This window comes from Diabrotica virgifera, chromosome 5 (genome assembly GCF_917563875.1).
Source record: "Diabrotica virgifera virgifera chromosome 5, PGI_DIABVI_V3a".
NCBI lineage: Eukaryota > Metazoa > Arthropoda > Insecta > Coleoptera > Chrysomelidae > Diabrotica > Diabrotica virgifera.
In genome coordinates, this window is record NC_065447.1 from 161,715,226 (window position 1) to 161,739,719 (window position 24,494).

Consider the following 24,494-nt stretch of genomic DNA (forward strand, 5'->3'; position numbering starts at 1 on the left):
AAAATATTTATAAAAATAAACCAAAATAGGTGAAAATTTTATGTTCAGAGGTATTTGCACGAAATAATAATAAATAATCATTTCGTTGTGAAGCGAAACAAGAGCCGTCTTATTTTATTTATAGATCGATTGTAAAAATGGTAGCCATTTTTTAAAATACATTAAATGTGAATATTTTATACATTTATGGGTTTTTACCCTGATAGATCCCTGGGTTAATTTTTAATATGAGAATGTGTTTGTTGAAAGTTTTATCTTCATTTGAGGTAGTTACAATTATAAGACGATAGCTCTGATGATGGCATTAAAAATGCTGAAAGTACTTAGCTTATTTTAATAAATTTATTTACACACTATCAGTCTTTGAAAACATACACTAGTTCCCGTTTTGATTTATTTTATTTAGTTCATAGAGCGCCAAAGCCACTCCAACTTTATATACTCTCATTAGAATTCGAAATATTTTTACGTAAAATATATTTACCTACCTACATATAACTAAAACTCTACAACAATTAACAACAATATATTCTTTCAAAAAGGCCAACAACTTATACAACAACAACAAAAATATAATAAATTAACTATCAATAAACACTACTTTCCTATGAAACAACAATAACGAATTCTTAAATTAACACACTACTGCACTGAACAGATATCGATAAAGATGACAGACCAGATTAGAGAAAATCTGACGCAGGTTTGTCAAAATGACAGTAATAATTTCTCTATGTTGCCTAATTAGTTATTAGTTATAATATGTTCGATTTCTTGTTAGAAATAAAAATTTTTAGTAGTTCCAAGATTACACAAAATCTAGGCATGGGATAAAAAACTTTATTTAAAGAAAGTTAATTTTTTTGTTCTTATTAATGGCGATACAGGCTCGTTTTTTTAATATTGTATTTAATTACAGAGTAATTTCCACATACTAATATGTACCGCCATTCTTTATTATATTACGAATATGTGTGCCAAATATCTCGACAAAATATTCAAAATTACAGCCGCAATCTTGGAACGCGTTTGTTGCTACCTGTTGATCGCTACTGTAGCCTCTTAAGTAGATTGTGTTTAATTACAATCAGTTTCTTAGTTTTGACAACTGTCAAATTTAAGAAAATATCCATAATAAACTTTTAGTTTTGCATCTAATGTCAAATTGCCACGAGGAGAACATAAATCTGCAAATTTAAGCGCTCGAGTTTACTTTGATAAGATTATTTCATGAATACAATTGAAGACCCTGATGCAAGAAGGGGATAAGTAACAATATGTAAATTTTACAGGAGAAGCAAAAAAAGTTTTATTTTTTAATTTAAAATTTATGTTGTTCATGAAGTAGGGCCGAACTAATACAGCAGGTATATATGATTTTGCCGCCATTCTACAGCCAAACAACAATGCTATTAAGGAAAAAAAAATTGGTGCAATAATAGGATAAGTTTAAGCCTTTTTTGTACTGTAGTTTACAGCAGGTGCAAAAAGGGGATAAGTTACATTAAAACCCATTTTCAGAAGAAATACTTTATTATTAAATGTGGAGTAATTATTAATAAAAATGATTATAAAATAAAGCAACGCCAATTTTAACAGAAAGTCTACTTCCTATTACCTACATTATTTCCTGCTTTTCGGTTTCTGAAAGTTTTTCTATGCATTTCTTACTACATTTGCAATCATCGCCTTGTTTCCTTTCTGGTACCACTTTTCTCGTTGTCGTAGATTTATAAACTTCACCTCTAGCTCTTTTTATTTTCTGCACATTTCTTTTCCAGCTCTTGGGATCTTTCGTTTTCTTTTGTCCATGTTTATTATTTCCAGCCTCTTTATCAGCGGACTCCTTCTCTTCATATAAATTATTTTCAGATGTACCAGAATCATTCGAAGGCAGAAACTCGCTGCCTGAACTTTGAAATGGTTCATCCTCACTATTTGAACTTATAATAATATCCTATGATCTAGTAATAATAAAAAAATCCTCGATATTTTACTAAACCGTACCTCTCGCACTAGCACTATGTTAACTCTCCACAACAGTTTCTCGGTGACTACGTGACTTAGATCGCGTTCGTGGCTCGTGCAGATACCGGTACCTTACCCAATCGCGGCAAGCCACCGGTGCAATAGTGGGACAGAATAACACACATATAAAAATTAAATTCAAAATTTGGTGCAAGAACGGGATAAGTTACACATTTCTTATACTGTTCTTGCACCAGACCATACCAGGGGATAAGTTGTTTTCTCTTATAATTTCAGTATCTATAACCTGTACATATTCTATACTTGCGCCAGGCAAGAACAGTTACTTTTCAACCTAAATAAGCACCTATCTCGATTTTGCAGAATTTGATACTTATCCCCTTCTTGCACCAGGGTCTTCAATTGTATTTATAAATAATTCTTCGTCTAATTCCAATATCTTCATCTAAATATTTGCTAAACTGTGCTGTTCACTTTGACAAGTTGAAAAATGTGTGTCACATTAATTGGAATGAATGTTATGAAAATAATGCTATATTTTTTCTCAAACTGGTTGTCATTGAGCAATAACCTATTGCCAGACAACACGGTTTCGAAAAATTGTCGCATTATTGTCAATTTATTCTTACTCTCTTGTGATATTAAAGCCGATTATTTCATTCATAGGAGATTCTGACCAATAGAAAGCTACAGAAATGCAAATTAAGGTGATAATTTTTGATAATATCCCGTCGTTAAGCATATTACGTCAAATGCCCTTCGTTGCTACAAAAAAATACATTCAGTGACATTAATGACAATTAATGTTTTAAAAATTATAAAAGTGATGACTTTCAATCGTCATATTATATTTATAAAAACTGTGTGTTTAATGGTACTTTGTACTTATATAAATAAATTACAATTAAATTTTGGTTTTGAACAGTTTTATTCATGAAATAATCGCAACAAATTGCACTCGACCTCTGAAATTAATATAGAATTTTTGCTCTCGTGACACTTTGACATAATTTCACTCGCCTTCGGCTAGTGAAATTAAAACTGTCAAAGTGTCACTCGGCAAAAATTCAATAATTTCAGAGCTCTTGTGCAATTACTACTGATAATTTTTGATAATATCCCGTCGTCAAGCATTACGTCAGATGCCCTTCGTTACTACGCAAAAATTATTATTCAGTTAAATTTATGATAAGTAATGTTTTACAGTTTTACATGTCGGTCTAGACGTTCCAGTTCGCTGAGACGCAGTCGATCGACAAGTTTAGTGGATTTGCGATCGACGGTTCGAGCCTCAGCCAGGCCATAAATTAATAAAAGGCCAACGTCGGTAGCATAAAATTCAATAGAATCTACGACTTGGTCTGGAATAACTGGCGTCTGGTAGGCCTATTGAGGAGCGGTACGGCAAGTAATAAGGGCTTGTGGCTTGGTGATACTCCTCCATAGATCCCTGCCGAAGGGCGTTGACGCCTAATAACGGTGTATATATATAATGTGTTACAACTTGTCACAGAAAACACCAAGAAACATGTTTAGCAAATATTCAGGTGAAGATATCAATAAAATATAGTTAAAATGATTTAAAAATACAGTTTTATCCATGAAATAATCTCAGCGAATTACACTCCATCTCTAAAATTATTTTCGTCTTGTTACCCTTTGACACTTTGACATAATTTCAATTCCCTTCGGGTTGTGAAATTAAAACTGTCAAAGTATCACTAGGGAGACAAATCGATAATTTTAGAGCTCTCGTTCACTTACTACTGATAATTTTAAGCTGATAATTATATGACTAATACTGTTAGATATACTAACAAATTAGAATATTCCACTATCTCCTAATCTTACTTCGGTAAAGGTGAAATCAACTTGACTGTGAAATTATTTTGCTATCTCTTTTAAGTGATACTAGTGGGGCGGTCTGATAAATACTAAGCCTATAAAAGAAAAACGAAAATTATTTTCAATTGCTAAATCACAGAACGTTTTCAGAATGAATATTCTATCTTCAGTGCTGCTATTAAATACATAGGTGAAAACCCTTTATATTATAACATTAGATTACATTCAGTAATTCGTTTGGTATTTCGCCTTTACCTGCAGCATTTCTGTTCTTTATTTTTTCAAAGTAAAGTAGTATTTTTTGATGGGATAAAATTGAAAGAGGACACAAACTACACTAGCACAGATCGTACAAACATATTAACAGAGGCGTAAGGAATATTTAAATTCCAAAACAAGATAGTACTACAATTACCTAGATATTTCCGACAGTACGGAGATATTAATCAATATGGATATAAGAATATTAATCTTATACCTATATAAGAAGAAAACAGAACAAAAACACTTATCAAATAATATACTACACATTACTGCTCCGCTACATTCGGGCAACAGTTGTCCTCACCATATCGCGTCAACATTCGTTTCTGTCTATGTAGAAATAAAAATATGTTCTAAGACCATCAGGGCTAACTGAATTACCCTATAAAAATTTTGAGGGTTCAGAATCCATAAGGGGTTCATTATTTGCAGAAAAGCCATCATTTGCGAAAGTAGACGAATCGATGCGTTGCTAACCTCGTCCCCTTCGCCATAAATATATACGTCATATTTACAAGTGCGATTCCAAAATTTGGTATAGTACGGGACATCGCTCTAAAAAGTTGTAGCTCTATTGTAACGTTACAAATGTCACATCTTTGCTATTTTATTTTTAAATCATTATTTTATTTACTTGCTTTAATAATTCCTTAATAATCTTCTGTATTTGTTTTACCTGTTTTCCCCGTTAAAAGCTTGTTTGGCGCCCTCTCATGTTATAGGCAACTCTCTTTCCATTCTAACATCTCATTATGTCAAAGAAATTTGTCTTTTATATTTTTTAAGTTCTGTGTTGTATATTTCGCTGACATTACAGTGGCACTTTGTCCCAGTTCGGTGACACAAATTATTTATGGGGCGACAAAATAATTTGATAAAAGCCATGGATTTTAAATAAGGGCCCATTTTTATTCATCAGACCATCTTCTTCTCTTGGGGTAAGAAATTCATTATTCTATTTTCTTGTATTCATTATATTTTTACATTCACAGTTTTTATAATAATTTTTTTCTTATCTAACCTCCAAATCTCTACCTACGTGCTTTGTAACAATAATATTTTTACCTATTAACATTCACGTAGTAATCAAATGATTTTAGCTAGTGGTAATAATTAATAATAATTCCATTTAATTTATTCTTGACATCTGCTAGTCTTTCTGATTATTTCTGGAAGAATGGCAGAAGGACATACTTTTGGTTTTTCTACTTTTTGATGTCTGCTATGTACTTTATCTTCTACTTTTTGATAATAACACCAATTTTCTCCCTCCTGGATCCTCAAGCATCCTCAATCGTCGGAGATACAACAACACGGACCATAATATCATCTTGACTGCAACCATTCAGTGCATCTTACCTAGACTACAACGACCAACATCCGTAGGCCTGGTGGTGGAATACAGCATCTAGGATCCCAGCGCCAGTTGCAGAAACAACAGTACCATTTGACATCAAGAAGTTACCATCAAAAACAGATACCAAAAGCCATAAGTATAATCCAAGAATTGTTAGTTTTTGACAAGAATCTGAATATACACACACTCAAAAATGTTTTGCATAATGTAATATTTTCAAAATTATCCACCAAATCTGGTAAAATCTATTTTTTTAACAAAATATTTTATTATATTATATATAAAATTGTATGTTTTGGAAAAAACAATAAACAAAATTTAAAGGATTAACAATTTATTATTATTATTTATAATATGTATTATAAATATATTTTTTTTTAATTTGTACAGATATAGGAACTAATACTTAATATGCCGTATTTCCACCTCTTGCATCAATGCAAGACTGAATGCGATGTCCCATGCTTCTTATAAGTGTATTAATGTAGTTCTGGTCCATGGTGCCCCATTCTTCAATCGCTGCTATTCTAAGGTCTTGTAGTGTCCTTGGGGGTGGCTGCCGGAACTGAATTTTTCTTTTGAGCATATCCTATCCGTGCTCAATGGGATTGAGGTCAGTTGAGCAAAGTGGCCATTGTAATCTGACGATATCTTCTGTCTCTAAAAAATCTGCCAGATGTCTCGTACGATGGGGAGGCGCATTGTCGTCCATAAAAATAAATTCTGGACCAACAGCTCCTCGCCACAAGCGTACAACAGGCCTAAGAATGGTATCAATATAAAGGGCCTAGCCGGGTAAGATGGTGAAAAGTGCCCCCAACCCAATCTAAATTCCATATAGGCCACTTTTTAGCACATATAGAGGAACTCACTTTCTGAAATTTTTAGCCCCCTAGGTGGTCACGTGACCCCCCTAGAGCCTAATTAGGCTTTTTATGTTTTTATTTTTTATCTCAGCCGTATTAAGAGCTAGCCAAAAACTTTATTTAAAAAAGTTGTAAGTTTCAAAAAGATCTATACGAAAATTTTTTTTTTATTTTTTTGGCGGGAAATTCGAATTTTTAGAACAATTTTAAACTTTTAAATAAATCTGAAAAAAAAAACTAAGACACTCGTTTTTACGAAAATTAATCATAATGTGTATTTTTGCACAATATTTCACCCTGAATTTTTTCAGATTTTTAAAATTGGTGAAACGTACCTTTAAAAATAAAAACCGCATTTTTTCGGTTTTTTTTTCGTTTTTTTGATACAATTTTATACATATTTTTCAAAAAATTTAACACCGTCACTAGAATAGGTAAAAAACTGAAAAATAATTGGGATTTGCTTCATAAAAATTTTTTGTAACGCCATCCATTTTCAAGATACAGGGCGTTGAAGAAAACAAAATTTTACATATTTTTTACGATTTTGCCGAAACTACTGGCAACATTGTAATAAAACTTGGCGGGTTTTAAGAGGTAGTTATTGTGCATGTTTTGACATACAACTAAGGATTTAATATTCATCATTGGCGCGCATAGGGGTAATGGTCTGAACTTTTCAAAGAAAAAAAGATAGTACGCCACTGACATATTTCAAATTAACAATCATTTTTGAATTTCCCGTTCAATTTGCAATAAAAAATCTATCTTCTCATTTTTTCATACGACGCGCTGTTTTGCTGCGAAAAATAAAATATCTTAACGCTTCCAAAGTATTCGAATTAATTTTGATAATGGATATATGAGTTTATTATGTATGAAGATGTAGAAACTACTAGAAGTTCGAATACTTTGTAAGGGTTAAGATCTTTTATTTTTTGAATAAAAATGGCGCGTCGTATGAAAAAATAACAAGATACATTTTTTGTCACAAATTGAACGAGAAATTAAAAAACGATTGTTAATTTGAAATATGTCAGTGGCGTACTATCTTTATTCTTTAAAAAGTTCAGACCATTACCCCTATGCGAGCCAATGATGAACAGGGGCGGATGGGCAAGTAAAATTCTACCGGGAGAATAAACGACGGCGGCCCAAAATTTAAATATATATATATATATATATATATATATATATATATATATATATATATATATATATATATATATATATATATACATGGGAGTTTTTTTGATTTTTTTAAACTATAGAAACTTGGAATCTAAAATACAAAGTTTGCTCTAGAAAATTCTATATTAAGATATTTAAGATATATAAATAACAAATTAATGTGTTATAAACTATAGGTGAATGAAATATCGTTTTACATATATAGCTATCACTAAATGGTTACCTGTTACCTATTATTTATTATATTAATACATTAAAGCGTCCTTCATTACTTTGGTTGTTTGACCCAAACGATTAATAATTTCATCATTGTTGATATCGCTCAGTATATCATTTTCAATATTCATCAGCATGAACGACTCGAGTCTATTATCAGACAAGGAGTTTCTTAATCTATTTTTGATAAATTTTAAAGTTGAAAACGATCGTTCACATGCCACTTGCGAGATGGGCAATGAAAGTATATATTGATAAGCCAATACCAGCGTGGAATAAGCCCCCTTAAACAAATTATATTTTAAAATTGAACCGTAGCAACAAATGACACAGTTCTGACATTTGTTAGATTCGATGCACACCCTTGATTTTGTACTCTGTTTTGTTATACAGTCATCTTCGTCTACATCTGACTGTGCATAAGAAGAGTCGTCTAACCCCACATCAAGTCTAGCATAATTTATTTCATATGAATCTTCAATTGTTAATTTAATATGTTTCCAGTTGCTTGCAAAGCTTGCTAACTCTTCTTTCAACTTTGCAGGAGTTGCAGAAGAATCAAACTGTATTAATTTTTCTGACAATATTTTTAGAGAATTCTCAGGTAGCTCACCTTTGGCGATTTCTTCAAAATTATTTGGATCTAAAATGTTCAGATCCCTACATAATTCAGCGTTGTTTGCAAATATTCTACTGATTGATTCTACTGCAGTATCCGCAATAACGTTAAAAAAAACAATTCTAAAATTTTCTTTTGGGCTTACTGGGATTTCATCAGAAGTTTTCTCATCAAAGAATTTCTTTTTCTTTTTTGATCGAAACTCGTGCAATTGTTCTTCAATAAAAAATTCGAAGTCTCTCCTTTCAAAAGAGAGTTTAGCCCACCCTACAAATTTATCTGCAGATGCTTCAATGTCTGGAAAATTTCGTTGCATTTTTTTTAAACTCAGTATAGAATCATTAACCATAAAGTTACATTTTAATAAATCTAACCCTGTTGTCTGAATATATCTTGATAAAGGGCCTGTTATAGAGAACAGTTTTAAGAATATGTGCCCAATTAAAATATTTTCGTATTTCAGTAATTGTGCTTTGTAATTTGCAGCAGTCGCTCTTGCATCTGGCTTAATTTTTTGTGAATTTTCAATTGTATTAAGAATGTCAATTAAATCAACGTACAGTGCTTTATTAGGTTCATTTAAATTACCAAAAATTTTACTGAGCGCTGCTTCCTTTGACCACCAACGAGTTTCTCCTATCAACTGAAGTTTCTGTGATCTAGCATTGTTACCAATGTCCAACCAGTAACCCATGCGTTGATGAGATTCTTTAAAAAATGCTGCTATACAATTCAGTAATGAAAAAAATGATGCGGCCTTAATGTGGGATTTAAAAATGTCTGTCAGAACAAGATTTAAAATATGCGCATAACACCAAACATGAACATGATTTGAATTTTCCTGGACCATGAAACTGGAGAATCCCGAATATCTCCCTTGCATATTAGCCGCCCCATCAGTAGAGTCAGCAATACAATTTTTTTCATCCAAACCATTTTTTACCAGTATGTCATGAATCATGGTATGAAATCCCTTCCCTGTTGAATTGTGACAAGGAACAACTGCAAGAAGGCGTTCGTGAATTGTTCCGTTGTAAACATACCTGAAATAAAATAAAATAAGCAAAGGTGAAGATTTTATTATACTTACAATTTAACATACCTTGTTACAACTGAACATTGGTCTGTTACTGAAATATCTTGAGTGCTGTCTATTTCTATAGAGAACATAGTGGCAGTCTGTATCTCTGAAGAAATCTTCTTTAGAATAATTTCTGTGATTATGACAATGATTGAATTTACAGTAGTTTTTGACAAAAATGTGTAGAAATTTCCAGCTCGACGTTTGATTTTTCTATTGTGATAACTTTTGCTTTTTTTAACAATGGCGTCCAAATGTTTCTTCAAAATAACATCAAATTTCGATAAAAGTAAGATTATTTCCAAAAAATTACCATGATCTAGGTTTTCATTTTCTAGATTGTATGCAGCTTCATTTGCTGTGCCCCGATAAGAAAGTCCTCGTTTGCCAATTAGTTTTATAACATCAATAATAACATCCAAAACGTGCCGATTGCTTGCAACTTTTTTATTTCTCATTTCAACAACGTTTCCAAAAAGTATTTTTTCAATTGTTTGATTTTTAATATACATGAAATATGTTTCGCAGTTTTTTCCATAACTGATTGAACTTTCATGCTCATTTATTCGCTGATATACATGTTTCCAATCAGACATACCTCTTGCAAAAGCAGAACTTTGATCTTTATTACTCTCAACTGAATAAGCAAGACAAATTGTGCAGAAAAGTGCCTTTCTTTCTTCACTATAGCTCAACCATTTCCTTTTTGTTTTATTATTACGCGTAAACGCTTTTTCCACATTGAAAGGTACATCTTTTTGTGCGACAGGTACCTTTGGATGGAATTCAAAAAATAGCTGTAATTTATTGGGATCGGGACGGTCGAAGAAATTGCCAGATTCTGTCTCTTTCGGCTGTCCCAGCTTTAGTAGCGCCTCTTCGTCTTTAAGTGCCTTTTTTACATTAGCTTCACTATCGCTTTCATCACTTGTCTCTATGTCGTCGTCCGAGTCCTCTGACAGCTTTAACTCAGTTTCAAATTTAGTTTCTGAAACCGGTAAATTTTCTTCGGATTTTTGCTCTTGCTCTTGTTTTTCCGTGTTAATATCACTTTCTACCCCTGAAGTTGAAGGAACAGAATAACTATTGAGCAAATTATCCAAAGACTGACATTTTTTTGCTATTTCACATCTTTTTTTTCTTCTCCCTTTCTAGTTTTTTTTCTTGTCCTCCTTTTCGTTTTGGTGGCATTGGTATTTGATTTTTTATTCACTTAGTATATTGGTTCTGACGGCTATCATACAAGCAGTTTTCGTCCTAACGTAACAAATTTCATAATTATTGAACAGCTAGAATAGGCGCTTTTTGAGCATGTTTATACAGAGTATTTCATAACTATACCTACAAACCGTTAAACGTGGTAGGAGACATCACAACCAACATTCTTGCTTTATAAACAAACGCCCAAAAACGATTTGTTTGCGAATTAGACGTAAAAAAACACTTGAAAGCAATAGATTTTTACAAATTTTATAGTTTTTTACAGAACTTAACAATACTACAAAACACTAAAAGTAAGTAAATTTTTTGTTTGGGAAAGAAGATGAAACAGAGTGTACGAGAATTTATTTTAATCGAATGATTTAAACAGAAAGCTTGCACCTGCCTAATTTATTAATGTGTTTATTTAAAAAAAATACGAACTTTTAGTACAGAATAACACCTTGTACTGTTTATCCGCGACTTTCCGGACACGGTGTATAGTGTTGAAACACCCTGTATAGTAAAAATTATTTTAAATAATTATTTCCTACCTTAAACTTCCACTCTAATAAATCGGCTTAAGTAATATAACGTTATTGGTTAATTTAGAAGTAGGTAAATGTTTATTATTAGAGAGATATCGCAAATGCAAACGATAATATCGTGTCAAGACGTAAATAACGTATAACGTTCTATTTCAGCACAGGCAACAAGAGAGTTATCGCAAATGTTCTGGGGCGGGGCTTAACGTTATTATGACAACCGACGTTTGGTATTACAATGTAACCTAGAAATTAATTTTGAGGAATACTGTAATTGTTTGTTTTTGAAAAATGAATTTGGATATTGAGCTGGTTGACATGCATTTTAATTTTAATGATTTAACCAACAATAAATATAAATAGTTAGTATAAAAATAATATAAAATATCTGAATAAATAATATCCTAACCACAAAAAGTAGTCTATTGTAGACAAAATAAAAATGCACGTATTTCTCAACATAAGATCATTCACAGTATTTAGTTTATAAAATTTGTATTCTATACATTATTTTTATGTTTCATCCCAAATGTCAAATTAGCGTTAACGTTATTACCGTCCCTTATTTCAACCTAAATAGCGGGACACGCTATCCGGTATTAGCGTAACATTCATTCTGCGCTTGCGTACATGTCAAAATAGCGTATTCCGCTATTAGCGTGCGATAAAAATGCATTTGCGATATCTCTCTATTATCCTTCTACGCCACTATTCAACTAATCCCGAAGTAAAAGCGCACGTCACATAATAATTCGTGTCTTTCGGAACCGGAACTAAGTGATAAGGCGTTAGTTAATCCAAAAGATTTCTGGCGACGCGACGGACGTAGAATTTGCAAACTCGCACAACCGCTGTCTCAAATAACGACAGTCGTCGACAGTAATAAACAAACTGTAAAACGAAAAATAATCCTTAGGGTCTCAAGGTCAAGGGGCTTCCTTTACTAAAAAAACAATAACTACGATGACTGATACAAACTGTAAGCCGGGAGTGCATATTGTCCGCAGATGTTTTTAACATAGGCCAGTGCCAGACACACATTGTGTTTAAGTTTATTTTCGTGTTTCTTGCTGGGTAAATTTTAATACAATAATAGCTTACAAAAATAGCAGGTAGCATTTAGCAGGTATACGCTGTTTGAGGGAGCTTAGAAAATAACATAATAAAGAACAGCGCTGGACCAGTCTTTAAAGAAAGTATACATCCTGTTTACTTTTGTTGAACATAATTTTTGGTTCTTTTCTTACTTTTATAGTCTAGTCTAGGTATTTGCTAGGTCTAGGTGCAACCGTATCAGTATTTTTACATCGATTTATAAAAATCAAGATTCATGCAGTTGAAAAATTAAGGGTTTAGGTCCGCGCGTGGCAGCCCACAAACGACGGCCCACCGGGAAAATTCCCGGTATCCCGGTGGGCCCATCCGCCCCTGATGATGAATATCAAATCATTAATTGTATGTCAAAATATGCACAATAACCAGCTCTTAAATCCCGCCAAGTTTTATTACAATGTTGCCAGTAGTTTCAGCAAAATCGTAAAAAATGTGTAAAATTTTGTTTTCTTCAACGACCTGTATTTTAAAAATGGATGGCTTTACAAAAAATTTGTATTAAGCAAACCCCAATTATTTTTCAGTTTTTTACCTATTCTAGTGACAGTGTTACCTTTTTTTAAAAATATGTATAAAATTGTTTCAAAATACGAAAAAAAACTGAAAAATGCGGTTTTTTATTTTTAAAGGTACGTTTCACCAATTTTAAAAGTCTGAAAAAATTCAGGGTGAAATATTGTGCAAAAATACACATTATAATTAATTTTCGTAAAAACGAGTGTCTTAGTTTTTTTTCAGAGTCATTTAAAAGTTTAAAATTGTTCTAAAAATTCGAATTTCCCGCCAAAAAATTTAAAAAAAATTTTTTCTTATAGATCTTTTTGGAACTTACAACTTTTTTTAATAAAGTTTTTGGCTAGCTTGATGCGCCTGAGATAAAAAATAAAAACATAAAAAGCCTAATTAGGCTCTAGGGGGGTCACGTGACCACCTAGGGGGCTAAAAATTTCAGAAAGTGAGTTCCTCTATATGTGCTAAAAATTGGCCTATATGGAATTTAAATCGAGCTGGGGGCACTTTTCACCATCTTACCCGGCTAGGCCCTTTGCCCATTTATGTTACCAACAATAGGAATTAAAGGAGTTTTATTATTTAGCATGATGCCGCCCCAAAACATTATGGAGCCACCTTGATATGGGACTCTTTGGACAGCTTGGTTAAGTCTATCCTGTCGATTTGGGTTCCTCCAAATCCCAATTCGACGATTATCCGACAAAAGGCTAATTTTTATTTTATCAGAAAATAACACGTTTCCCCATCTGTTGTCATGCCATTGTAAATGTTCATTGGCCCATTCCAGTCGAGTCCTTTTCTGCTCTAACGTAAGCTTGGGTACAAACAATGGTCTTCCTGTAAATAAATTCGCCGAATATAACCTGTTTCTAATAGCCTGATCGCAAATTACAATATTATGAGCTTGCTGGAGCTCTCTTCTAATAGCTGGGGCAGTCATAGAGGGGTTTCTTCGGGCAGTTAACGTTAAAAAGCGTTCTTGGACATTGGTAGTAATTCTGGGTATTTGGTATTTCGCTTTTTGGACGATCGCTAACAGAATTCGTCTCTCAATATTTTTTCACAATCCGAGACACATCACTCTGATTAACTCCAACCCGGACAGCAACGTCGACTTGTGTGTGGCCTTCCTCAATCAAAGTAACGATTCAAGCTCTGTTGAACTTAGATATCACTTGTCTATTCATATTGTTCACTACAAAGTGAATAAAACGCAAACCAATTTTTACAAATATCGGTTTTCGAAAACTGATGAACGCAATATGAATACTGAGAATCTTTGCGACGATTAAGAAACAAAAAACAAGCAATAAAATACATTATTTAGTAGACAAAAAAAAATCAGTGCAAAAAATTTCAAATGAGAAACGTTCAGTGGCGTTACAGATAATATGCAAAACATTTTTGAGTGTGTGTATATTATGTTATCGAATTTAATAAATCATATTTTATTATATCTTTATTGAAGAATAAACATGATTAGTTAAAATATTGTTTTGTTTGCTTCCAATCCAGATCTTAATCGTTTATATTTTTGATTAGGAGAAGACGAATACACACCTTGTGAATCTGAGCTAGTCTAGGGTACACGATAACTATCATAGTTGACTGAAATATTATTTTTCAATGCTATTTCAGTTATTTCTGGGAGTTTATCGCTTAATTTTGGCACCCAACGTGCTATATCGCTTCAATATAAATTATTCTATGCACGACCGGGCGGTAAAGTCCATATTATGTATACATTTGGCGGGCGTAAAGTGCCACTTTAGCGCCCGTGGGCTTCTTTATCGCTCGCCGGACGGTAATGTTAGATGGTGGGTGTGGTTAGTGAAACACAAAGTTTTTATTTATTGTATTTTATTTTAATAAAGGAATTATAACTTTAGCAATCAAACATAAGCTTCCTACATCTATAATTTTATATTTATAACACAATTTGAACAATTATTTATAGAAATGTTAGGATTTGCTACTTTGCTCTGTTGTAAGTTGCTATGAACTTCCAATAACTCCGTATGATTTGTGGAAGGTGCATGCCCAAAAGAATCACCATATAAATTTGGACTGCAATCTATGTATTTACACATATTTCTTTCAATATGACATTTTTTATTAACTAACCAATACAAATGATTCGGTGAATTGTTATACAGGATGAGTTTTAATAAATTGAGCTATAAAATTCATGCAACTTTTGAAACGGTATTTATAATAAATTGCTCGCAAAAGGTGGAAAGAAAAAGAAGCATTAAAAAATAATCACTAAGCCTATCGTGCAAGGAATTTTGTATCTTTATTAATAAATGATCATTAAAACAGTATCTTTATTAATAAATGATCATAAAAATTTGTATGTATTTCGGGCGTAAACAGCGTTTATGGACCTTACGGTCTATCGCCTATCGGCTCGGGCTCTTACTTACACGTCGCGGTCCATAAACGCCTATTTTACGCCCTTGATACATAAATAACTATTATATTAGTCCAATCAACAGTCATTTTCTCGTGGAATTTTGAGAACCAAAGTCGATTTCCTTGAAAATTTGGATTTAGGTAGTAATTATAACCTTTGTCAAAATCTAACCTATGCCGAACTGCGGTTTGCCCTGGGGGTAGAAACAACTCCATCTAGGGGATGAAAATGTTGTAATCAAAATAATTATGGAAATCGATAGAGTAACCAATTCTGAGTAAATTCTTGTTCTATAAAATTTTTTTACAAAATTGACACTTTCCAAGTTATTTGCGATTAAAACTGCATTTTTTACTAAAAAACTCACGTTTTATAACCGTTTTTCATGAATAACTTAAACAAATTTCATTTTATAGAAAAAATCATTAAAAACAAAATTGTAGCTAATAAAAGAAGAAAGAGACTTGCGTCTGAAAGACCTATGTAAACCCAATACCGACTGAGTTATTGCTCTTTAAAGGATGGTTATTTTCGAAGAACATCGAAATGGAGAACTTTTAATCTCAAATAACTCGAATGCGGTGCAATTTTTTGAGAAAACCTCAGAGACATCTTTTAAAAATCGTTCATTAAAAAATCTGTCAAATAAAAGTTTTTGCATTTTTTTGCTTTTTTCTCTGCTCTGCTTTTTTCTTTTTGAAATGTAAAAATTAAACCCTCGTCCGTCATTACAATCCTAATAGAAATGAATAGCTTTCCACTTGAAATTAACTTTATTTAGGTATAATTAATACGATTCATATGATTTGACCGGTTTGGAATGCTTAGCTTAGAAAAAAGAGTTGATTTAATCGAAAATGACATTTTTAAATTTTGTTAAAAAAGTGCATTTTTCTTAAATAAATCTAAAAGTATTCATAATATGAAAAAAATTTTCAAATATTAATAATTGTAGAATTTCTTTTGCTCAAAATTTTAATTTTTTTTGTTGTTTGTGTATCCTGAATACCTACTTTTAGGTTTATTTAAGAAAAATGCATTTTTTTTATTATATATTATAATAATGTCATTATAATAATGTCATTTATATATGTCAATTATAATAATGTCATTTTCGATTTAATCAACTATTTTTTCTAAACTAAGCATTCCAAATTGGTCGATTCACATGGATCGTATCAACTATACCTAAATAAAGTTTCCTAAATAAATAATTTCAAGTGGGAAGCTATTCATTTCTATTAGGATTGTAACGACGAGGGTTTAATTTTTACATTTTAAAAAGAGAAAAGCAGGGAGCGACTTTATTTTCGTCATACGTCAGTCAGTTCTTAAGCAAAAAACTTTTGTCAGAGCTTATTTGAAAGATTTTTAATGAACTTTAAAACATCTGCTAAATTCTCCCAAAAAATTGCATCACATTCGAGTTATTTGGGATTGAAGGTTCTCCATTTCGAGCTTCTTTGAAAATATCCATCTTTTAAAGAGTAATAACTCAGTCGTTATTGGGTTTACCTAGATCTTTCCGACGCGACGCGAATCTCTTTGTTTTTTTTTTACTAGCCACAACTTTGTTCTTAATGATTTTTACTATAAAATTAAATTTTTTAAACGTGTCAATTTTGCAAAAAATTATTTATAAAAAAATTTACTCAGAATTGGTCACTCCATCGATTTCCAGAGTTATTTTGATTAAAAAATTTTCATCCCCCAGAGGGGGTCGTTTTCAGCCCAAGGGCAAAATCGCAGTTTGGCATAGGGTAGATTTTGAAGAAGAGTGTCAACAAAGCTTAAACCCAAATTTATATTAAAATCGGTGTTGGTTCTCAAAATTCCACGGTTTTACAGTTTTTTACCACTGATGAGTGGCCTATATTAGTACAGTATCTAGACTAAATACATTAAAAGAATATTTAAGATCTTTTTTTTCTTCCTCTTTATAAGTAATTCTGCTTGTTCATTGGTGGATAGATACCTCTATGGAAGTTTTTCACTCCATCTCCAGTATTTTGACCACACGTGTCTTCCCAATTGGCTTATGTGGTTATTTCATTCTTTTTTTCCATTTAGTGTCCATTCGTTTATACACTATACGTTACATTGTCTTCTAATGTCCTCACTCCTTCTTCGATTTGCATCGGGTCTTGTTTCTGATTATTATTGGTCACACACTGGCTTTATAAATTCTTGACTTTATCTCAGTATTAATATATTATCGGTTTCGCCATATTATAGTGTTATTGAGACATCCTGCCAAGCTATTTGCTTCTTGTACTTGATTTCTCACTTCTTTGTCCAGGTCTCCGTAGCTTGACAATGTAATTCCATGGTATTTTATTTTCATTACTTGTTTAATACTGACACCATCAATTTCTCTTTTGCAACTGATTGGGTCTTAACTGATTACTACTGCTTTAGTTTTCTGAGATGAGATTGTTTATTTTGCTCTTATGTTAAATTTGTGGACTAATCTTTGCAGGCTATCTTCATCTTGGTTAGTCAATATTGCGTCGTCTGCGTAAGAGAGCAACGTTTACCTCTTTGTTTCCCATTATTCTGTATCTTCTTCCTTTGTTGACGTTTTTGATGATTTCATCCATGAGTAAATTTAAGAGCATAGGACGAGTCAATGAGTCTCCCTGCCTTATTACACTGGCTATGTTTATAGGTTCTGTAAGTTGCCCATCTATTCTGACTTCTATTTTGTTTTCGCAATATTTAAGATGAAGTTAATAAGAAAAGTGATATATAATAGTAGGTGATACTGTAGACTAACGCGAAGCTTCATTTGTAGGTATATTTAGTGCAGGCTCCAAAAATTTTTCAAAAAAATGTTTATTGTTTTTTAGAACACCTCCGTTAATTTTTATGATAGGAACCATTTGAATGGTAATGTCGAGGACTATAAATGCATATTAAATTTAATTTTTTAAATAGCTTATTTTTTTAATGATAAAAGTTTAAAAGGTCCCGGTTACATGGCCCTCGCAGTAAAATTTAGGATTTAAACGTTTCTATCTCGGTTATTTCTTATAGCACAAAAGTAAAAAAAGAACTAAAATATTTAATAAATAAGAAACTAAAATTTGGTTTTCTTTCAGTTTTTACGTATTTCGAGTATTTTTGGAGTTATTATCAAAAGAAAATGAAAATTACGCAATTTTAAAAAATTCGGTTTTTTTAATCATATGTTGTTTTCAAAAATACGTATGCATTCTAAATCGGTAAAAAAATTTGAGATTATTTCATTCATAGGAGACTCTGACCAATAGAAACCTACAGAAATCTAAATTAAATCGATAATTTTTAATAATTGCCCGTCGTCAAGTATATTACGTCAGATGCCCTTCGTTGCTACGAAAAAACACATTCAGTGACCTTAATGACAATTAATGTTTTAAAAATTATAAAAGTGATGACTTTTAACCGTGAAATATTTATAACAACTGTGTGTTTAATTGTACTAGTTTGTACTTACATAAACAAATTACAATAAAATTTTGGTTTTGAACAGTCTTATTCATGAAATAATCGCAACAAATTGCACTCGATCTCTAAAATTAATATAGAATTTTTGTCCTCGTGACACTTTGAAATAATTTCACTAGCCTTCGGCTCGTGAAATTAAAACTGTCAAAGTGACACTCGGGAAAATTCAATAATTTTAGAGCTCTTCTGCAATTACTACTGATTATTTCATTTATAGGAGATTCTGACCAATAGAAAGCTACAGAAATTAAAATTAAACTGATAATTTTTGATAATTTCCCGTCGTCAAGTATATTACGTCAAATGCCCTTCGTTGCTATGAAAAAATACATTCAGTGACATTAATGACAATTAATGTTCTAAAAATTATAAAAGTGATGACTTTCAACCGTCAAATATTTATAACAACTGTGTGTAATTGTACTAATTTGTACTTACATAAATAAATTACAATAAAATTTTGGTTTTGAACAGTTTTATTCATGAAATAATCGCAACAAATTGCACTCGATCTCTAAAATTAATATAGAATTTTTGCCCTCGTGACACTTTGACACAATTTCACTCGCCTTCGGCTCGTGAAATTAAAACTGTCAAAGTGTCACTCGGGAAAAATTCAATAATTTTAGAGCTCTTGTGCAATTACTAATGATAATGACTTATGCTAAACTAAAGAAAGCCTTATACGGATTACTATAGATTTTAATTTTTGTGGAAATGGTGTAAATATGTATTTTATTCACTTCTTCCAAAAAATTCTTAATATTGATGCTCTCAAGTTCTTCGGGAATTCATTTGATAAGTACATATTCATGAGTAGGTTTGACAAGTGCAGTAAGTATATTTTATAAAATGCATCGTTTTCCCGTTATTTAAGCTTGAATACTTAGATTTGAGTACCCGTTGAAAAAAATATACATTCAATAGGGAACTTGCACATTTTTTTATTACATAATAATGTTCAGTTTTGTATAAAAATGGGATTTCCAAAATTTTAAGCTTTAAAAACTCATTATAACTTAGAAGTACAAATTTAAAGTCTTCTGTATTTTAAAATAGTTCAAAAGACCCGTGACGTTACACAGTTTAACCAATGAACTGTCAACACGGATGGAATAGGCACGAAGAAAATTAATGCGGCCACGATAACAAGAGAGAAGTCCTAGAGAGAGACAAAGAATGGGTAGGAAAATTTGACAGGCCGTGTAATTTGAGTTGCCTATATCAACGTAAACCAGGGAAATGGACCTCATATTTTTTTAACTTTATTAACTTAATTTAATTTTTAAATACTGCCTATTAGCCCTAGTTAAATAATATATACCAAGTTAAAAAAATATGAGGTCCATTTCCCCGATTTAAGTTTATATAGGCAACTCAAATTACACGGCCTGTCAAATTTTCCTGCACATTCTCTGTCTCTCTCTAGGACCTCTCTCTTGTATGTTGGTGGCAATCTCACTTCACTATTTGAATGGGATGGGGCCATTCCATCCGTGTTGACAGTTCATTGAGTTTAACTATATGGTTCCGTTTATGGTTATAATCTTCTTCTTCTTTAGTTTATTGGCCTCCACCTACTTGGGTATATCTCGTCGCGGAATAAAGGAAACATATTTATATTCTATTTATCTTATGTCATTGTAATAATATATACCAGTTTGTTGACATTGGAGTTTGATATAGTTATTGAAGGAAAGGAAAGAATGTTTACTACGGAAAATAAAACCATTTTGTAAAAGTACAAGTTTTCTATGAATAGCTCAAACGTTAAAAAACACTTGTAATGTCACATAACTGTATTTTCTACTGACGTTTATAACGTCTAATTTAAAATTCTGTTTACTTTGTTGAAAGAATGTAAACATATAAACGGATGACGTCACGACGCGTTTTGGCCTGGCTGGAATAATGATACATGTTTTAAATTATGTTCTGTTGAGATTTATACCATTTTTTTCGAATTTAAAATTTTATGGAAGTTCCCTATTACCCATAACTCACTTTAAGTTAATACTAAATGGTCTTTTTAGTAAGGAATATATTCAATTTTCTATTTTCTATAATTTTGGTAATAATAACTTTTTTGAAAAAAACATGCATTTTTTCACGAATAAGCAAAATGTTTGATCTTTGATAACTCATAAAGTGTTGATTTATTTTTATAACTTTATTTAACAAATTTTGCTTAGGATTTCTCCCTCTATCGAATTTTGGGGATATTTGTAATAAAATAATTTTCACTCCCCCAGAGAGGATGGTATCCATCCCAGGATAAAAACGCAAGTTGGCACTATGTAACTTTTGTTTCCTAAGATATTTTATAATAGCTCTGGATCCCGCGTATGAAAAAAAAGTTGATTAATAGCAAGCTGAAAATTTGTTAATAGCTTAAGGATATCTAGTCGGACAAACTTTGATATATGGGAACACTGGAACAGGGGAAATTTTAATTGTGGAACAGGTTAAAAATTTGGAACGGTCAGACCACGAAAACGGCACATGTATTTTGTCCGACAGAACAGACTTAAACTCTCCGAACAGAGATTTAACTGTCATGCAAAAATCAGACTGCTATGTATCACCAAATGGGCGTTTTAATGAGTGGAACATGTAGAATATGTCAAATGACAGTAATTATGACAGGTGATAAACAGCAGTCTGATTTTTGCATGAGAGTTTAATCTCTGTTCGGAGAGTTTAAGTCTATTCTGTCGGACAAAATAAATGTGCCGTTTTCGTGGTCTGACCGTTCCAAATTTTGAAACTGTTCCACAATTAAAACTACCCTGTTCCAGTGTTCTCATATATCAAAGGTTATCCGACTAGACACCCTTAAGCTATTAACAAATTTTCAGCTTGCTATTAATCAACTGTTTTTCAAACGCGGGATCCAGACCTATAACCACTCACTAATTTTCATGAAAATTGATGGAGGCTCAACAAAATCGGAGGTAATCCACCTACAGTGAGTGCACTAATTATGTTTTCTGTATTTTTAAAATTTAAATAATATTTTTATAATTAAAATGATTTCATTATTTCTTTATTATTATTTTTATTAAATTTTGCGGCCACATCAACTGGCATTTGATCTGCCCAAAACCATATTATACAAAACACAGTTCTGAAGGGTACTTACTCGCAGTCCCTAAAAAATTGTACAAATGTACTCTGAATCCAAAAATACCCGCACATTTGGTCTATCAAGTTTTTAAGATACAGGATACCCCCACAAGTAATAAAAATTGTGTATATAAAGAAGAAGTTAAATTGTGTTCACACAATTAAGAGGAAACAGTAGCGATCAACAGGTAGCGAAAACGCGTTCCAAGATTGCGGCTGTAATTTTGAATATTTTTTCGAGATATTTGGCACACGTATTCGTAATATAATAAAGAATGGCGGTACAGAGCCCAATTTGAAAAATATATTAATATGTGGAAATTACTCGGTAATTAAATACAATATTAAAAAAACGAGCCTGTACCGCCATTAAGAAGAACAAAAAAATACACTTTCTTCAAATAAACTTTTTTATCCGATGCCTAGATTTTGTGTCGTTTTGGAACTACTAAAATTTTTTATTTCATTAGTAGTTCCAAAATGACACAAAACCTAGGTATCGGATAAAAAAGTTTATTTGAAGAAAGTGTATTTTTTTGTTCTTCTTAATGGCGGTACAGGCTCGTTTTTTAAATATTGTATTTAATTACAGAGTAATTTCCACATATTAATATATTTTTCAAATTGGGCTCTGTACCGCCATTCCCTATTATAATACGAATACGTGTGCCAAATATCTCGAAAAAATATTCAAAATTACAGCCGCAATCTTGGAACGCGTTTTGGCTACCTGTTGATCGCTACTGTATAACCTTAAGTAGTGAACGGTAATTATATACAAGGTGGAGCATTAGTGAGACAAAGTCCAATTACTCGTTTATCGTAAGAGACACGAAAAAAAGTTATTTAGGTAAAAGTTGAGGCGTGGAAAGCAGCATAGTTTAAAAATATTTTCAAATATACAGGGCCACCAGTATTTACAGGGTAACAGAAACTTATGTTTTTTTTAATGGAACACCCTGTATATTTTTACATTTTTGAATTCTCCTCGACGTCTTCTTTCTTAGATGTGGACTTTGTCACACTAATGCCCCACCCTGTATTAAAACAAAAATTTTCTCTTTAAGCTTTTTGTCGAGTATCGAATCAGAGGGCATTCTCGTTTGATGCTCCAAAAATAGTCAACCATTGTGTGTACATCCTATCTACCTTACCCTCCATAACCTTCAAATTTTTGGTTGAATCACGCATCCTGCTAATCATTGCCTGCATCAAGAGTTTTCAGAAAATCAGCGAAAATGCAGTTTAATACTCATATTCTTCTTCTTCTTCTTCTTCGTCTTCTTCGTATTCTTCTTCTTCTTCTTCTTCTTCTTCTTCTTCTTCGTATATTAGGCCTCTTGACCTATTATTAAGCGATTTTGAGCTTGTATTCTTGTACTGCTTAGAGCTACTTAAAAATATTCATAAAGATAAAATTCCTCTTAAAGTAAAAGTGTCAAATTATGAAACAAGAAGAAAATTGAATGTCGTATGTCTTCACACTTTAAAAACAATCACGCAACGGTCAATTAAATATTTTACTCCAAGAATATACAATTAATTGCCCATATGTTTTAAAAATATCAAATATTTTTATTTGTATAAAAATTAGTTACTGCTTGGGTAAAAGGAAAAAGGGAGTTGTGTAACAATTTAATAAATTTAAATTATACTAGATAAAAAAACATAGAAATTAGATTACAAAGTGTAAAAATAAAATAATGACTTATAAAAACTAAACAATAAAAATAAACTTGTCAATATTAGACAGATTAAGGGGGGGAGGGGGCGGGGGTATGGTTTGAAATCAACATATCAAGCACATTTTTGTGAATTTTTTTCGAAGCTATGGTAGAATTATTTTATTTTTAAATCAAATAAACATACACGTACAATTCAAAGAATATTTAAGAAAAAATTCAATCCAAAATATTGAAAAATAAGCCATTGGCGACAAATTGTGGCAGGCAGCTAAAAAAAATGGATTTTGCGGTGGACATCAGAACTCATCACTGGATTATACGAAACAAAAAATTCAAAAATATTTAATTAGCTTATGAGTTTCGCGAGGTAACAACGTCGAGTTTTTTTATTTTTAATGATTTTTGAATTTTTGGTATCACTAAGTATAAAAAATACGAAATTTTTGATAAAAATTTTGTGAAAATTTTGTAATTTAATATTGTTGGACAAAAAATAAGCACAAAACGAAAAATATCTCGACGTTGTTACCTCACGAAATATCTAAAGAAAATCTATGCAAAATTTCAGGTAGATCGGTCAAGTAGTTTTTCAGTTACAATGTCCACCGCATTTGAAAAAGCAGTTTTGAGAAAAATGCGTTTAAAGTTTTGACAACTGCATATTCATCTTCTTATTTGTCGGCCAAATCGTAAAGTGATGAACATTGGAGTATGTTTTTTGAATTGCGGAGTAATCTACAAAAGAGAAGGCGAACAGTTGTTTAACGTTTCTCACTACGCTCAAGCGTGCTGGCGCGAAGCCGCGGCAACGCGAGTCGAAGGTAGGAATATTCAACACCCTGTATCTCTGGTAATTTTACTCCGATTATCTTGAAATTTTCAGAGAGTATTCTTGAAAATGTGCACTTTTATTTGAAATAATAAAAAAAAATTAAACATTTCAAACAACCATACCCCCCCCCCTTAAGTCAACAAACAT

At 31.9% G+C, this 24,494-nt stretch overlaps 1 protein-coding gene across 1 annotated transcript; it reads right to left on the reverse strand.

Moving 5' to 3' along the window:
* Nucleotides 1–1,618: 1,618 nt before the first annotated feature.
* On the reverse strand, nt 1,619–23,021 carry LOC126885511 (uncharacterized). Its single transcript, XM_050652091.1, has 4 exons — nt 22,985–23,021; nt 9,450–10,488; nt 7,765–9,390; nt 1,619–1,943 (listed from the first exon to the last, which is right to left on the reverse strand). Exons 1-4 carry the CDS (start codon nt 23,019–23,021, stop codon nt 1,619–1,621), a joined length of 3,027 nt encoding a protein of 1,008 aa, XP_050508048.1.
* Nucleotides 23,022–24,494: the final 1,473 nt, after the last annotated feature.

Excerpts from the sequence above, each read along its gene's own strand:
- LOC126885511 (XM_050652091.1), bottom strand. The coding sequence starts at position 23,021 with ATGCGTGATTCAACCAAAAATTTGAAGGTTATGGAGG. Across the intron at positions 9,391-9,449 it reads CAATGTTCAGTTGTAACAAG|GTATGTTTACAACGGAACAA; the intron begins GTATGTTAAATT and ends ATTTTATTTCAG. Across the intron at positions 1,944-7,764 it reads GTAATGAAGGACGCTTTAAT|TTCAAATAGTGAGGATGAAC; the intron begins GTATTAATATAA and ends TATTATTATAAG.